Here is a 15,544-nt window from a genome sequence, read left to right as displayed (position 1 = left end):
CGCTTCTTGGGTGTAAACATAGTCGTCTTATGGTTGGTACTTGAGAAACATCAGAATTGTCTAGATTCTTTATCATTCCCAAGTCGAGACTTATCCAACTACGTATCTATGACCAAGCTTAAAAAAAAAATTATTAAAAAAGAACCCCCCCCCTTTCAACTGAACATCTCATCTATTCTACCAACACTTTGCTATGGGCTCATTGGCTAAAATTAGACTCTTTTTATCCGATTTGGTTTTCAAGGTGTAAAAAGGGGGAGATATTCACATGGAGAACCCATGGGCGAAGGGTGGTCATTCGGTCATGCAGAAGCGTTTGTGTTCGTGGGTTAACCTGTTATTGTCTCGTAGACAGGCTGTAGGTACCCTGCCTTTTTACTTACTTTTTTTTTTCCCAAGCCATAAGAATCCCTCCGTTAGGTTTTTCTCAAATAAATCAAGAATGATCTGACGAATACACATTTGGATTGACAACAATATCTTGAAAAAATGTCTTGAATGATGATGTATGTTTTTATTTATTTTAATGCTTGAATTAAAATTTAACAAAAGACTCGTTTTATACACTTTTAACGCGAAATGTGAGTAGGAAGGGAGGATGGGGGGGTATTGAAACAAAGGGATTTTCCCATTGTATTATCTATCGTGGCGGTTGGTTCATCATAGGGTGATTGTTTGTGTTTTGAAAAGGTCTTTGCTGTCTTCCTTGAGTACAACGATTCGCATAATGTCCCATTTGACCGCATTTGAAACAAGTGACGTCTTCTAATCTTCGGAATGGCTGTTGTTGCTGAGAATGCTGCTGTTGCTGCTGCATGTTTCTATTATTATTATTATTATTATTGTAATTCGTTTGCTGTCGGTTAAAGTAGGGATTCTGATGTTGTTGCTGCTGTTGCTGTGAATCGTTTTGATCGCCTAAAGCATTATGCATCACTGGCAGTTCGTACTTTGGATGACCATTAGGACAGTTTAAGCCGTCTGGACAAAAGCCCGTAAGATAATTCTGACACACCAACTTTCTGACATGCTTATTTCGACAATTAGGTCCTATTCGCAACGAAATGAGTAAAAACATTTTCATCTTGAGGCTGCTCATGTCTTTTTCTATGCTTACCATGTTTACAAAATCCTCGCGCATACCAAGGACATTCCTTTTGTTTACTTTCAGGATCAATATGCAGATACATGCACTCATCGCCGTTACAACATTCACCATACTTTGAATAGAACCAACATTCTGGCATTTTTTTCATATTGAACACATGAAGAAATTCGCAGCTGTCGCCCTTTTTACATAACCCACGTAGCCAATGTTTGCATACCACCGACTTGTCTCTGTCATATCCTTTATGTTTGAATTGACAATTGTTGCCTTTTGTACAGGTGCCTTTTAAAAAGTATTTACAAATGGGTTCCTCTAATCAATCACAGCAAGGTAAGGGGGAAAAAAAAACAAGAATCGATGAGAAACAATGTTGGACCCACTTGATGAATGAAAAAAATACGACATACCTTCTTTCTTTGTTTGGTTATCGAGCTTTAATCCGATTTCGTTTCTGATAAACTCTTCAAAATCAAAAGTGATCTTTCCATAATCAATGTTAAAGATGGGTGAAGCGAGCATGTTTGTGGAGAAAGATAGAAAAAAAAAAAAAAAAAAAAAAAAGAAAAAGCAAAAAGAGAGCGTAGTCATTTCAAAAAATCGAATCCCCGCTGCAAGAAAAAGGATTACAAAACAGGCAACGTCACTCACTCATGCATTATCATTGGATGATTGAGTTAGTTTGATCGATTCTGCTTTCAAAACGCCCCTAATTCATCACATTACTTGCAAAAAAGGTATAAGAAGAAGGGGGAGGGGCAAAAAAATAGCTATTTTCTTTTTTTTCTTTTTTTCATAGTTTATACTCGGTTTAGCCATGCCTTCTCCTGCTGCTGCCTCAGAGAAGCAGCTCAATGTTGCAGTGATAGGATCAGGTCTTGCAGGTCTTACAGCAGCTTATTTATTAGAAAAAAACAACCATGAGCATCAACAGATTCATGTACATCTCTTTGAGAAAAGCTCAACGTTGGGCATGGATGCAGCTTCCGTTTCTGTCGGCCATGAAAAGAAAAAGTTTAGAATTGATGTAAGCCAGCCCATCCTTTTCTTCATTTTGGGGTTTGGAGGGCGTACCCTTGGTTTTTTGGTTCAGTTTTGCTCAATGTTTTCCCTGTTTTCATTCATTCACAATGCATGTAGGTCCCCATGCGGTCCTTTATGTCTGGTAAATGGGCTTGATCATTTGTTTGTGTGTTCATCGGAGGCTTGTACCACTTGAGACCAGAAAGGAGAAAAAAAAAATTTCCAAGTTGGCTCATGCTCCCTTTTTTAGGCTATTATTCACATTTATTTAGACTTTACAAGCATTTGGAAATTCCAGCAAAAGAAGCAAAATTTGATTTTGGATGGTATCGTATCAAAAAATACCACGCGTTCAAACAGACATTGGAAGGAGAGACACAGGCAGCAACAGCAACAGATAGAGAAACGAAAAACGAATCCTACCTCGTGTACAGTGGTGCGCGAACAGTCGGCCATTTCGACCTGATCTCCTCCTCCAGGTCTCCCTCCCTCGCGACCCTCCTGCTCGACCTCCTGAAATACATGTGGCGATCGTTTGTCGTCGCTTACTCCTATCTATGGCTGATGTGTATTGCTCTATGGATGCAGTACCGAGGACATTTCAAAAACCCAGAGCATCCCATCTGCAATATGACACTAGGACAATTTTTCATAAAATATCGCATTCATCCTTATTTCTCTCATCAGGTCTTTGTGCCGCTCTTTGCTGCCGTGTGTACCAGTACTTATTCATCCATGCTCAACTATCCAGCTTCTGAGATTCTCGGTAAAGCAGAGAAAAAAAAAAAAAAAAAAAAAAATAGGTGGGCATTGCCGATCATGGACTAACGCCATCCTCCATTTTCCCGTCATGGGTCCATAGAATACATGGCCATGGGATTGAACCAAGCCTCTTATGTGTGTGCAGGCGGTGTGCAACAAGTGGTACGCGCTATGTCAGCGCCGTTAAAGCACGTTCATCTCGCTACAGAAATCACATCCATCCAAGCCAACCCAGATCCCAACCATCGTTTCCTTTTGATAGACCAACACCACAACACCTATCCTATTGATCATATTATTTTTGCAACCCAAGGCAATCAGTCGCTCCGTCTCCTGGAGGGCCTGGTGGACGTCCTCCGTCAGCAGCAACCACCACCACCACCACAACAACAACAAACGGCTACGTCCGTGGCCATAGAACCCGTCCTTGAACAAATCAACATGTTAAAGACGTTTGTTTATAATACCGCTTTGGTCATCAACCATACCGATACACGCGTTTTACCCTCCAACCCTTCTCATTGGAAGGCTTTGAATTTAGCCATGGTCGACAAAACCGTCAAGACGCATACGATGGATAAACGCTTGATCGTGCCTTTTCCTCACGAAACCACCATGGCCACCCATATCCTCAACTATACACATCCAACCCCTCTTTCCTTGCCGGCCGCTCGTCAAGCGCAGGAGGACAAGGAGAGTGAGGGCTTGTTGATGCAAACCACCAATCCTTGTGTTGCTGTAGACCCTTCCAAAGTACTTTCCATCGCGTGGTTCGAAAGAGCTACCGTGACGCTGGAATCGAAAAAGGCATTACAGAAACTCTTCACTTTTGCCCCCTCACCGACAAAGAGAGAAACGTCGAGCGAGGACGACGAGGACGTCCAATTAGCAGCATGTCAAGGAAACCAAGGTCTTTGGTTCGTTGGCTCTTATTGCTGGAGAGGCATACCCCTTCTGGAAGGTTGTGTGGCCAGTGCTGAATATGTGGTGAAAAAGGGTCTCGCCTCATGCGAACAGCTAAATATACATGTACCATGGTCTAAAGACAAACAAGAGGCATTAGAAAAGCATCTCATAGACAGCCTACATAAGAAAAAAGATTAAAAAAAAACTGTAATATAGAACTTGGAAGAAAGCAGGTATCAAGTCTACAAAAAAAAAAAAAAAAAAAAAAAAAAAAAAAAAAAAGTTTCCTTTCTTTTATTTTTTTTTTAAATGAGAAAATGCAATACAAAAAAGAAAAAAAAAAAAAATGAAAGAAAAAGTTGTATAGAATGTATTTCTTTGAAAAACAAAATAAAAAATAAAAAAAAAAAAAACCATCCTTTGTATGGTTTTTCTTTTTTCTTTTTTTTTGTTTTCCTCTCAAACAAGACATCATGTTGTTGTAGGAGAGAGAAAGAGAGAGAGAGAGAGAGAGTCCATGATAAAATAAATTAAGCAGTACCGGCGAGTTCATTCTTACCAATGGTGTGAACCTTGAAACCAATCTTACGAAGTTCTTCAGCGTTCAACATCAAACGACCATCAAACAAGAAAGCAGGCTTGTGCATGTTGTCATAGATTCTTTGGTAATCGAGTGTCTTGAATTCGTCCCATTCAGTCACGATAATGACAGCATCCGCATCCTTGGCAGCTTCATAAGCATCGGCACAGATAGTAAGGTGTTCTTCAACGTTCTTACGGGTATCAGGGAGGTTGTCGGAGAGATCCATGTACATTTGTTCGTGTTCGACCTTGGGATCGTAAACAGCCACGTGGGCGTTTTCTTGGATAAAATCTTTGATCAATGTGATGGCTGCAGATTCACGGGTATCACCGGTATCCTTCTTGAAGGCAAAACCAAGAACGGCAATGCGCTTGTGGGTGATGGTATTGAAGAGGGTAGAGATGATCTTTTTGACGAAACGCTTCTTTTGGTATTCGTTCAAGAGATAGACCTGGTTCCAGTATTCAGCTACTTCGGGCAGGTTGAGTGATTGAGACAGATACACCAAGTTGAGAATGTCCTTTTGGAAACAAGAACCACCGAAACCCACCGAGGCCTTTAAGAATTTAGGACCGATACGGCTATCACGACCGACGGCATAAGCCACTTCATCGACATCAGCACCTGTCGCTTCACAAACAGCAGATAAAGCGTTAATGGAAGAGATACGTTGGGCCAAGAGAGCATTGGCAGCCTAATTTATATACACACACACATACATAGACACACAAGATGCGTTGTTAAAAAACGAGGGTTCATATTGAAGCTCCATTCTCCCCGCTCCCACTCTCACTCCAGAGGAGTAGTCCCCGCTTCGTTCTCCTCCTCCGCCCACACTCACTCACTCACTCTCTCTCTCTCTCTCTCTCTCTCTCTTCATCATAGATATATATATATATACTTACCAACTTGGAGAGTTCGGAAGACCAAAGGTTGGTGGTAATGACACGATCAGCAGGAACCCAGTTCTCATAGACTTCAGCCAAAGCTCTTTGAGCAGCAATGCCTTCAGGTGTTTGGAGAGCACCAATCAAGACACGATCAGGGTGGAAGAGATCGTTAATGGCGGTACCTTCAGCCAAGAATTCGGGGTTGGACAAGATATCGAAGCGGACCTTTTCAGTAGAGTTGGCTTCGAGGATAGTACGCATGCTCTCGGCCGTGCGACAAGGAACAGTGGACTTTTCCACCACAATCTTGGAGCTCTTGGCTACTTCAGCAATACGACGAGTTGCCTTTTCGATATAACTGAGAACAGATGAAAACGAAAGGGTGAGAAGATATGTAAACATACATTTTTGACGCCCCCTTTCTTTTTTCTTTTTTTTTTCTAGAATCAACCGCTGGCCCCCTCAAAATAAAAAGATAGAATGATACTTTACGCAAGATCAGCTGCCTTACCAGCACCCAAACCAGCCTTCTTGGTAGGAGTATTGACAGAGACAAAGATCAAATCAGCTTCGTTGATGGCAGTATCAATATCGGTACTGAAAAACAAATTCTTGCCACGACGATCAAAGACTACTTCTTCTAGACCGGGTTCGTAAATAGGGAGCTTGTCAGAATTCCAAGCATCAATACGAGCTTGGTTTAAATCACAGATAGTAACCTTGATATGATGACACTTGTAAGCGATGACAGCAGCAGTGGGTCCACCTACAAAAAAAATGACACGAAAAAACAAAAGGTTGGCTTCACTGAATCGAATGATAATTGTGTGTGTACTCTCTACAATGAACTACTTTACCGACATAACCGGCACCTACACAACAGATATTTCTAACAGAGACCATTTCAGAGACCATTTTTGAAGGCTTTTCAAAAGGAGAGAATGCAAACAAACAAAGAGTAAAATAAAATAAATAAGCAGAAAAAAGAAGAACAAAAAAAAAAAAAAAAAGGTTTGTAAAAAATAAAGAAAAAAGCTCGAAAAACTTAACAACCACCTTAAATAAAATAATTGAAGGCACTCTCCTTTGATTGGCGTAAAATAGCGGTTTCATTGACTATAACAAAAATTCTCCGTTTCCAACAAGAGCTTTCATAGCCCCACTTTTGTTGACTAGACTGAAGATCTTTTTTTTTTTTTTTTATTTCTATTTTTAATTTTTCCATAGAAACTGAGCAAAAAAATAAAGACAGCCGCTTTTTTGGGCTTTCCTTTTAAAAGAGCGGTTTGGGTGAGTTTTGTGTGGCAAAAAGACTGGTTTGAATCTGGTTTCAATTTAATAAAATTGGGGGATCCATAACGTGTGTGTGTGTGTCTGTGTTGCTGTTTTGTTACTTTTTTTTTTCCATATTTCAATGCAGTGTAAATAGCAATGAGATAAAGCTTGTTTGTTTGTTTGTTTGTTTGTCGTTCTTGTTGCAGTAATTGACAGCCATCAGATGAAAGCATTTTCGTCCACATGGTTTTTTTCGTAGGGTTTTAGAGTCATGGTTTTTCCTTTTTTTTTATGACTATTTGGGAGCTTTTTTGTAAGCTAAAACGTGGTTTAAGACACGAACTGTATTTTTCTTTTTTTGTGTAAATACATTTTTGACGTAGGTACATGTACATTTTTATTTCTCTTTTATTGAGTCCCGCCTTTGTTAAATGAAAAGGAATCATCTTAGATGGCGCTAATAGGCTTCGTGTTGCATTGGATCCAGCTTTGGTATCTTCTTTAAAGTTACCGGGAACGTGTCAACCAGTGTAGGATCGTTGTTCTTAACAAAAGGCAAAAAAAGAGACTGGATCGCCCATTGTAAATTTAATGAATCGTAATATTGTTTGTGTTACACTCTGTGAAGCACACCAAGACAACGACCACAACCCGGGCAGAAATGTGCTACATCTGTCAAAATCTTGTTAGTACACTCGGTGCCCAGAGTGCAGACATCAATGACTGACAGCCCTACAAAACGAACCTTTAAAGTACTTCACATAGAATGGTAACCAAAACAAGACGACTGTACACAGCAACCTAGTAGAATACAAGGTGAAAAAAAAAACCATCAGCAAACGCCAAGAGAAAAGAAGAAAAATTTTATTGTTGCTTACATGATAAATGCCATGAGCCACACCATAACTCCATTTCGATACCGAATCCTTGTTGGCGTATATTTCTCGCAAACCTCACAAAACGCCCTTGTTTCAAAATCAGGGAATTGCTGTTCTTTCATCATGATTTGAATTCGCTTTTGTCTCCATGATTGACCGCTACTAGGTGCACTTTTCACACTATGGCTACTACTACTACTACTACTACTACTACTCATAGGGTTGTTACCGCCGTCACCGTCACATGGCACTATCCTATCCGTTTCGTCATTATAACTATCTGTCGCAAGAACGTTCTTAGGACTACTTGGGTTTCTTTTGCGAAAGAAAAAAGAGGTTGTCCATCTGCTTGACTGAGGGGTGGCCATCGCAAAAAGCGAAGGTTCCTGTGCATGGTTTTTCTTTAAGCTACTCTGTTGCCATCTTTTCTTGCTGTAAAATCGCTGTATTGAAAAATAAGAAGGCTGGTAGGGTAAAGCATCAGAAAGGGGTGGTAGGATGCCTCTCTCAACGTGAGCAGAGGTGGGGGTCGTACTAAAATGGAATGTCGGGTTTCGCTTAGATGATGATGATGAGCAGTAACCACCCTGCGGCGTCAATGCGTCGGACCTCATGAGCTCTGAAGTTTGGGTGTTTCTAGCTGCCACGGTTGCTGCTGCTGCTGCTACTACTGCTGGATATGAATGAGCGGAACAAATAGATCGGCCTTCATCCTTTTCTTCTACCGCCACTGTTGTCGTTATGGCTGATCTTGTGGGAAGATACCGTTGCTGTTCATCATCATCATCATCATCATCATCATCATCAGCCATTCTTTTACTCAAGCTAGGCAAGGAGCTTGCAGATGACGAAGAACTACTTTGAGTAAAGGAACTAGTCAACTGGGTTGAGTTGGAATAAATAATCGGTGTGGATCGAGCTTGAGCAAACCTGCCATCTAGAGGAAAAACAACACTAGCAGCAGCAGTAGCAGCAGCATCATCATCAGTACAAGGAGTAGAAATACATGTATAATTTTTATTCAACTCGGTGACGTTGGTAGTGATGTTTGAGCCGTGGTACAGGCCTTGTTGTTGATCGTGATGATACTGATTCAGTTGATGTCGGTGTTTGATATTTCTACTACTGTTATTGTTATTGTTGTTGTTGTTGTTGCTATCACTCGTCTGATGGAGAGGGTGGTCCGTTCGCAGCATAGTTGGATCTACCACACCAACCACACTTTGGCTATTGGAAGATGAATGCTTTAAAGTTTTTCTAAAAGCAGCTCTCCCAAAATCTGTCATTCTTGCCATTATTCGAAAAGTGATGGAATGTCGACTCTTTTTCTCTTTGCTTCTATCTTTAGAACGGTGCGGTGTGAGAGAAGCTTCCATCGTTTTAGTACAACTGAGAGGCTTTTTGTAAAAGCTTTCCTAGTGATAGATCTAAAACGTCCAATAAAAGACGATACCAAGTAGAAAACAAAGGAAAAGAAAAATAAAAAAGTAAGAGAGTGGGAGAGAAGAGTTTGCGAAAATGGGCACTAGGTTATCCATGGTTTCCGTAGTTTTTGCAATCAGTGCCCAGGACGGTGTGTGTATATGTGAGGGTAAGAATCCAAAACTATGCAAATCTCTTTTCTTGTGCGTTCTATGTGTACGACAATGATGCTCTGCGTTCACATAAAAACACTATGCTTTTTCAGGAACTGATCCAAATCAAGTGGTGGAAGCGTGACTTTCCCCCCGGATGGAATCTGCTGATTGAAAAACGAACCAACCGTTTCAACTAGGTTTTCATGTATTGCTTTTGAGTGCAATGAAAATGGTTTTGAACGAGACAGCAGCATTCAAAACGATGATAGGGTTTGCTTTTCTTTTACTGATATCATTTGATTAAGCTTTTATCAAATAAACACCAATAAATGCATGTATAAAAAAGAAAACGACAGTATTTTACTCTAAAATCAGAAAAATAAAATAAAAAACTGCTCACTGTTTGATTTCACTTTTGGCTAATGCAAAACCACTAAATATCAATTTTTAAGCGCCTTTAAATGGATAACTGGTGATAAGTAGAGTTAAGAGGGAAAAAAAAAGTCAAAAACAGAGGACCCGTCTTTACCATTAGTTTTAGATTGTTTGAAATCAATATACTGTTCATACAATCAAATATAATGCATTTGATTACAAAGATCATTTTATTAAAAAGCTAACGACGTTAAAAAAATAGCAGCAGAATAAGAGTCTGCCTCTTTCCGTTCAAATGGTGGGCTTGACTAATAAGAACCTCATCAAAAAAATTAATAAACCAAACAATCAAGAGAGTCGTTTGTTAGTCCTTCGGTCCTCGGTAGGCGGTGTGCAGAATTAATCGATCATCCCATCACGACCATTGCTGATAGATCTGCATGAAATAGTGTTTTTTTCTATGGCCACAGCTGTCTACGTCGACGTAATTCTTCATTGACTCGTTCTCATCCATTTTTGTAAGCGTTCTTTCTTAATAGAGTAAAATGAGCCTTTCTTTTGATCAGGTAATTAGCACACCCTCATGGACTGCAACTTGGTTAATTAGATCTCTTTTTTTATACAGAGAGAGCTCACTTACTGTCTCGTTTCTCTGAAGGAATCAGCCTCGACACGGGGGGGAATATTTTAGCGTAAGAAGCGAGCCAGCCCCGATAAGAAGCAGAATATTAGTATATATACCTTGAGAAGTAATGGACACATGCATGCGTACAACATCCACGCAAGGAAGTAAGGTAAAAAGAACACATTATCCACTCTTCCTCAACGGAAAACAACAAAAACCCACGTTTGTCCAACCGCCCAGCGCATCCTCTTAATTTATTTGTTTATTGGACGTGGTTATTTCTTCCAACTTTACGTTTTCTGGTATATGAGTGTGATCAAGATCAAAGTACTCTACCAACTCTTTCAATCGCTGTTCCTGCAGTTGCCTCTTTTTAGTGTCATCTGACGTGACTATGCTTTCTTCCCTGTTGTCTTTTTCAACCATGTCGTTCTTCTTTGGGTTGAAATGTTCGAGCAACTTGATAATGTCAGGGTACACTTTTCGTTCCAATCCCTTAGCCCACAAAAAGTCCATATGCTCGTAACCATGCACATTTTTAACATAAACTAAAGGTGGCAAGTCGTTTTGAAGAATGTCGAAATCAACCAGCGTGTCGTTCGATCCGTAAAAGACAGCAATCGGTGTTGTGATCTGTCTCGTAGGGAATCTGGCCGGTAAATGGTCAATGACAGTGTTTACAGTACTGTACGGTAGCAGACTAGGTGTCTCATCGTACATTTGAAAACGTCCAGTACTGATGATTTGAAACCAATGCTTTTTATCACCGCAATCAAAAAAAGGAAAAAAAGACAGTGGCGCATTAGTCAAGTTGACACTACTACTGAGACAGCAACCGCCTCCTCCCTCCCTTTTCCCCTTGGTAGTAGAAATAGCTAAACTTACAACGATGGATTTGACACTGGTTGTGCTAAACAGGTGTTGATAACTAACTAATTTCTGAGCTTCTGTCATATTCTGACAATGCCAACCAAACAAAAAGCTGACTGCTCCATCAATCAATTTAACAAATAAAGGTGGACTGATGATCCTTTGCCAGAAAAGAACTGATTTTAAGAAGATTTTGCGACCTAATAAACCGTAGATAAGAGAAGGCGCGGCTTTGATTAAGCCATCAAGAACAGTCGACGAAAAACCCTTAGGCGTGGCCGCGGGTGCCAACGCAATGAATAAATTGATCTTTTCGTTTAAATCAGGATTAATGGAGAGACCACCAAAAGCTTGAGCTGTGCCTTGAGAAAATCCGATATACGTCAAATGAGGGGCGCCTGTCTTTTTCAAAATACACTACAGTACCAAACGGACTCGACGTTACTTAATGATAAAGATTTTTCTCAAGCTTATCATCACTTACATTCACAGTATCTGGTAGATCAATCATAGCAAATTCATTAATAGAGAATTCCCAGAAGGCTCCGTCCTTGGGATTCTTTGTCAGATGCGATTGACTATATTTATTGCCACGTGCATTGCCCATCCACACATCGTATCCTCTCTCAACCAAATAGAGAGCCAGATTTCTCTGTTCCTCAATATTGGAAATCCAAACCTCTGATGTCAGCGTCAGACCATGCCACAGCAAGACGACCGGCTTGCCTTTGTATCCATGACGACGAGTGTTCTTACGACATTGATGAAGGTTATCTGTAATGCTGGCTCCTTTCTCTTGTATTCTATCTTCAAATGGATGGCTGTCGAAACGCTGATACTGTGGTGGCTGCTGACAATGTCCGCTTTCTAAGCGGCTGTATTTGAGTCGATGTAAGCATAACAAGTAACCGTCTCTCGTTCTTACATAGTGTTCCTCATGGTCATAGTTCCTATTTCGTAAATAGGTAAGATGGATGAGGGAGTTAAGATAATTTTTAAGATCAGTTTTTTTTTTTTTTGGCTTTCTGTAATTATAATCTTTATGTAATACCAATAATTTATCATTTCTTCAAAGCTGGAAGCAAATTCTAGAGGACTCACTCTTGGTTCTTTATACGACTTGTATAATTTTGGAAATAACCTAGAATAGTTGATAAACATTATATCAAACTATGGCGTGGGCATTATTTGAAAATACTGCTTTATTGTTACATTCGAATAACAGAATCGATCCCGACAATGATGAACTTGGGTGTCAAACTGACAATGAATCGTACGATCGACTCAAAACCAAAGAACACCAAAGTGAACACAAAGCTTGGTAGCGATATTAACGGTCGTATAAACATGGGTCTCTAATGGTGGCGATGTGGATTAAATATAAACTAAACGTGGCTACGTTGTTTCGAAAAGGTTATAAGAAAAGAAGAAAGAGAGAGAGAGGGAGAGAGACAGGGAAACAATGATGTGAACAATTAGGTAGAGTTTTAAATTTTCAAATAGTAGCCTTATTTTTTCTTTTATAACCATATTCTGAAGTGGAAATTTGAGACCTCTCTCTACCTCTCACTCCCCGAACAATAGGTTCGCCGACTACGGGTGAACATTGGTTTTGTGCCCGTCACTGATGTGGTGATAGAACGATGACCAAAGCCTTTACAAGTGGAGCTTTTGTAAGTGAGAGGAGGGGAGAAGGAAAGGGGGGGGGGTGTCTGGTCTATCCTAACATACGAGGCATAGTGATGTCTTTCGATAGGATGAAGAGTAAATACAGAGCCCTACCCTGTTGCCGGACATTGACTAAGATACAATGAAGGGCAACTCTGTGCGGCTATGGGCAGCTTCAGGTCAATGAAGGTCATAACCATGTAGCCTGCTTTCATCAAGAGTGAGAATGCGCTTTCATCATTGACGTTCCTTAATAAAGTAGCTTTAGGTGACCGAAATTCCGTCTTTAACTATATGGATACAACAAATATGACCTGAACCAAAGTCAAGCAGCCATGTTATTACTAAATACTAACTAAAAATACTCTAATGCATGGAAGGATCAAACCCACTCTAATCAAGATCCAACTACCAAGATATCAATAAAAATGTATTTTTTTTTTTTTTTTTTTTTTTTTTTTTTATTATTCAGTTAAACTGCTGTGATTATGAGTGATCTGTTTCAATGCTGATTAATTTTGTAAAAATAGAAATCTTCAAATGTCCTTCTTCACTTCATCAATAGTGCCACTCTTCTTCTTCTCTAAAGCATTATGTTCATCAGCTAATCTGTTGTATTCCTTTGATTGTTGGTCAGCTTGCTTTTTTAAAGTATTGTAGTCAAGTTGTTGACGCTTCAATTCCTTGATTTGAACGTTCAAACTATCAATCTTCTTTTTGTAATCGTCTTCCATATCAACAAAATTCCTTTGACTTGTGGTTGCTTCAGCGGACTATCGAAAACACAGGTCAGCAAAACAGTTAGCTTAAATGAAACAGCAGTTCATGTCAACATCTTTCGTCTTACCTTAATTCTAACTTCCTTTAATTCTTGCTTACGTTGAACCAATTCGAAAACAAGAGCGCTTGTTCTATCCAAAATCCTAAAACACCAAAAAAGAAAGGAAAAAAAAAGGGAATGAAAGATATGATTATTAACTTTGTTGCTGCTTATCACTGCTGGCTTCGTGACAGTATCTCGGATCACTTACAAAGACAAGAAAAGTGTGAAACCAGTGAGGTATAGGTTGCGTTGAGCATAAAATCTCTTCGCCTTGAGGTTTGTGTCATAGCTGTAATCATGGTTACGCGCTTTATCACTTTCAATTTCAGCCTCAATACGTTGAAGACGGTTGATGGTATCTATAAGATTTAGGAAATTACATATTAGAAAAAGCTTATTTTGAATCTGCTGCCTCAAAGTGCTTGATTTTACCGATAAAAAGTACGAAAATAAAGCTGCATGTGTCAAAAGACAGCGTAAGCAATAGTATGCAGGTTAATCACACATAATATATTCCTCATTTCAGGAACTTCTTCTGTGCATGATATCCTTACCCGAAAATTATTTTTAATAAATAGAGTGCTTTGCCCATCTGAGAAAGTCATAAATAAAAATGTGTCCGCAGCAATCATTAATCGCTAGCCTACTTCATATATACGAACAAGTAATTTCACTTACAATAAACGATGTGGAGGCGAATTTCAGCATGGTGAATCTCCAACGTGTAGGTAAGGGTAGCTAAAATTTTGATAAATCAAACAATGATATAGGATATGATTGAATGTTTGGATGCAAAACAATAAAAGACAACTGTAGATGACTTACAACTAAGAGGCCAAAGGCGACCATCTGTTCAGATGGAAGCGTGTCATTAGAATTTAATAAAAACATTTCAATCTCGTTCTTCGTTGTGTCCCTGACTCACCTCAACCACCAAGATACCAAAAGTCAACTCGTAATAGATAGCCATATTTTTATCTATCTTTTAACTATATGCGTTGAGGAGAACGAAAAAAAAGAGAAAAAAGAGAGATAGTTTCCTTGGGGCTCTGTTTTTTGATAAATCATTCTGCTTTTTTGAACCTTTTTTGTCTTTTTTGTTGTGCATTTTACTATTGTTGTTTCTTTTGTTGAAACTCAGTAATATGCACTGTGGCTCATTCAACAGGCTATGTGATACTTTTTGAAGACACAGCGAAATTCTTGAAACGCTTGCTATGCATTATTCATTGGGCAGAGTTGATGCAATGCTTGCAACCTGGACATTTAAGATAACAAACAAAGAAACGAGCACTGACCAGATTGGCTACCCAATCACCGGCGACATATGAAAAAAGAAAAAGTAATATTACAGATCATCTTTCAGCTTACAGCCGGACTGCTCCAACTTCCTGAACGAACTTTCTCTAACCTCACAATAATGGCTCTATTCTATTTGAAAAAGTTCATACCGTGTTAACAAACTTAATAACAAGAGGGGTCTCATGCTCCATCCGCTCAGACAACAGTTACTATACGAAACAGTAGCTGTGTTTCTTTCTCATGAGCTGCTCGATCAAACGAACGTCTCATCCTTCTGTGGTTTGAACTTTTGCATTCGTAGTATGATTCAGCGGAATATCCAAAATTCTCTGCCAGAATTGCCATGGAGTTGAATTATTCATAGAATGAAGTACCAGTTATAGCTGAAACGTAGCTTTGTCGTCATTGTTGTTTTTTTTTGTCATGTGTAACTTTTACAATTAGAAAACACATGCCGTGATGGTGGCGAAATAAGGATCAATAATTTGATATAGAGTATGAATTGCATGGGATATGGTCATTCTCTGCTTAAACACCGGTTATTCTTTCCTTCTTTTTTTTTCACAGTAACTATACTGCCGCCAGCCTTAATAACGATTACATATCCGGGAACTTTAAAATGATAAATTAAGTAATGCATTAGAAAGATTCTAGAGTAAAGCCTTAATTTTTTTTGCGCCGCTTAATAAGCCTGAAATAATAACGCAAAACCAAACCTTAAAGATGAGCAGAAGAGGTAAGAGAAACGGCATTGAATACAAAACTAAAAACTTGGAAGGATCTTCCTTTTTTCTATTTTTAAATCTTCTTCCTTTTCGTCACCTGCCCATCTCTTTCTTTTCTTCTTCCATACCGAAATATCTGGCTGTCATATATTTGTTA

General features: G+C 39.3%; 6 protein-coding genes across 6 annotated transcripts; 1 reads left to right on the top strand and 5 right to left on the bottom strand.

Moving 5' to 3' along the window:
* Positions 1 to 493: 493 nt before the first annotated feature.
* Positions 494 to 1,645, bottom strand: BDF20DRAFT_993302 (uncharacterized protein). Its single transcript, XM_053085384.1, has 3 exons — positions 1,516 to 1,645; positions 1,118 to 1,420; positions 494 to 1,050 (listed from the first exon to the last, which is right to left on the bottom strand). Exons 1-3 carry the CDS (start codon positions 1,625 to 1,627, stop codon positions 641 to 643), a joined length of 825 nt encoding a protein of 274 aa, XP_052939359.1. The 5' UTR covers positions 1,628 to 1,645; the 3' UTR covers positions 494 to 640.
* A 30-nt stretch (positions 1,646 to 1,675) lies between these two features.
* On the top strand, positions 1,676 to 4,077 carry BDF20DRAFT_853270 (uncharacterized protein). Its single transcript, XM_053080125.1, has 4 exons — positions 1,676 to 2,132; positions 2,246 to 2,270; positions 2,379 to 2,894; positions 2,991 to 4,077. Exons 1-4 carry the CDS (start codon positions 1,923 to 1,925, stop codon positions 3,992 to 3,994), a joined length of 1,755 nt encoding a protein of 584 aa, XP_052939358.1. The 5' UTR covers positions 1,676 to 1,922; the 3' UTR covers positions 3,995 to 4,077.
* A 206-nt stretch (positions 4,078 to 4,283) lies between these two features.
* On the bottom strand, positions 4,284 to 6,304 carry BDF20DRAFT_853264 (UDP-glucose/GDP-mannose dehydrogenase family, NAD binding domain-containing protein). The gene is made up of 4 exons (XM_053080124.1): positions 6,127 to 6,304; positions 5,762 to 6,035; positions 5,285 to 5,627; positions 4,284 to 5,073 (listed from the first exon to the last, which is right to left on the bottom strand). Exons 1-4 carry the CDS (start codon positions 6,182 to 6,184, stop codon positions 4,327 to 4,329), a joined length of 1,422 nt encoding a protein of 473 aa, XP_052939357.1. The 5' UTR covers positions 6,185 to 6,304; the 3' UTR covers positions 4,284 to 4,326.
* Positions 6,305 to 7,418: 1,114 nt separating this feature from the next.
* Positions 7,419 to 8,717, bottom strand: BDF20DRAFT_832874 (uncharacterized protein; the record flags this gene model as incomplete). Its single annotated transcript, XM_053078582.1, has 2 exons — positions 7,419 to 7,537; positions 7,637 to 8,717. The coding sequence occupies 2 exons, from the start codon at positions 8,715 to 8,717 to the stop codon at positions 7,419 to 7,421; spliced, it is 1,200 nt and encodes a 399-aa protein (XP_052939356.1).
* A 1,604-nt stretch (positions 8,718 to 10,321) lies between these two features.
* BDF20DRAFT_904818 (Alpha/Beta hydrolase protein) lies at positions 10,322 to 11,934 on the bottom strand (the record flags this gene model as incomplete). Its single annotated transcript, XM_053083083.1, has 5 exons — positions 10,322 to 10,366; positions 10,423 to 10,755; positions 10,885 to 11,286; positions 11,354 to 11,819; positions 11,921 to 11,934. 5 exons carry the CDS (start codon positions 11,932 to 11,934, stop codon positions 10,322 to 10,324), a joined length of 1,260 nt encoding a protein of 419 aa, XP_052939355.1.
* Positions 11,935 to 13,073: 1,139 nt separating this feature from the next.
* Positions 13,074 to 14,330, bottom strand: BDF20DRAFT_813877 (B-cell receptor-associated protein 31-like-domain-containing protein; the record flags this gene model as incomplete). The annotated part of the gene is made up of 8 exons (XM_053076920.1): positions 13,074 to 13,310; positions 13,385 to 13,460; positions 13,569 to 13,719; positions 13,793 to 13,815; positions 13,915 to 13,952; positions 14,039 to 14,098; positions 14,186 to 14,209; positions 14,286 to 14,330. The coding sequence occupies 8 exons, from the start codon at positions 14,328 to 14,330 to the stop codon at positions 13,074 to 13,076; spliced, it is 654 nt and encodes a 217-aa protein (XP_052939354.1).
* Between the last annotated feature and the right edge of the window lie 1,214 nt (positions 14,331 to 15,544).

The sequence above is a fragment of the Mycotypha africana genome (assembly GCF_025528875.1).
Source record: "Mycotypha africana strain NRRL 2978 chromosome Unknown BDF20scaffold_2, whole genome shotgun sequence".
NCBI classification, from domain to species: Eukaryota; Fungi; Mucoromycota; class Mucoromycetes; order Mucorales; family Mycotyphaceae; genus Mycotypha; species Mycotypha africana.
This window is presented reverse-complemented; position numbering and strand designations above follow the sequence as displayed.

What these genes read in the sequence shown, in the direction of transcription:
- BDF20DRAFT_993302 (XM_053085384.1), bottom strand. Translation starts at nt 1,627, where the DNA reads ATGCTCGCTTCACCCATCTTTAACATTGATTATGGAAAGATCACTTTT. An exon ending in TAACCAAACAAAGAAAGAAG is followed by an intron (nt 1,421 to 1,515) that starts GTATGTCGTATT and finishes GTGATTGATTAG; the next exon opens with AGGAACCCATTTGTAAATAC. An exon ending in GCGAGGATTTTGTAAACATG is followed by an intron (nt 1,051 to 1,117) that starts GTAAGCATAGAA and finishes CGTTGCGAATAG; the next exon opens with GACCTAATTGTCGAAATAAG.
- BDF20DRAFT_853270 (XM_053080125.1), top strand. Translation starts at nt 1,923, where the DNA reads ATGCCTTCTCCTGCTGCTGCCTCAGAGAAGCAGCTCAATGTTGCAGTG. An exon ending in CATGCGGTCCTTTATGTCTG is followed by an intron (nt 2,271 to 2,378) that starts GTAAATGGGCTT and finishes TCCCTTTTTTAG; the next exon opens with GCTATTATTCACATTTATTT. An exon ending in TCCAGCTTCTGAGATTCTCG is followed by an intron (nt 2,895 to 2,990) that starts GTAAAGCAGAGA and finishes ATGGGTCCATAG; the next exon opens with AATACATGGCCATGGGATTG.
- BDF20DRAFT_853264 (XM_053080124.1), bottom strand. Translation starts at nt 6,184, where the DNA reads ATGGTCTCTGAAATGGTCTCTGTTAGAAATATCTGTTGTGTAGGTGCC. An exon ending in TGTAGGTGCCGGTTATGTCG is followed by an intron (nt 6,036 to 6,126) that starts GTAAAGTAGTTC and finishes TTTTTTTTGTAG; the next exon opens with GTGGACCCACTGCTGCTGTC. An exon ending in CTTCCGAACTCTCCAAGTTG is followed by an intron (nt 5,074 to 5,284) that starts GTAAGTATATAT and finishes TATATAAATTAG; the next exon opens with GCTGCCAATGCTCTCTTGGC.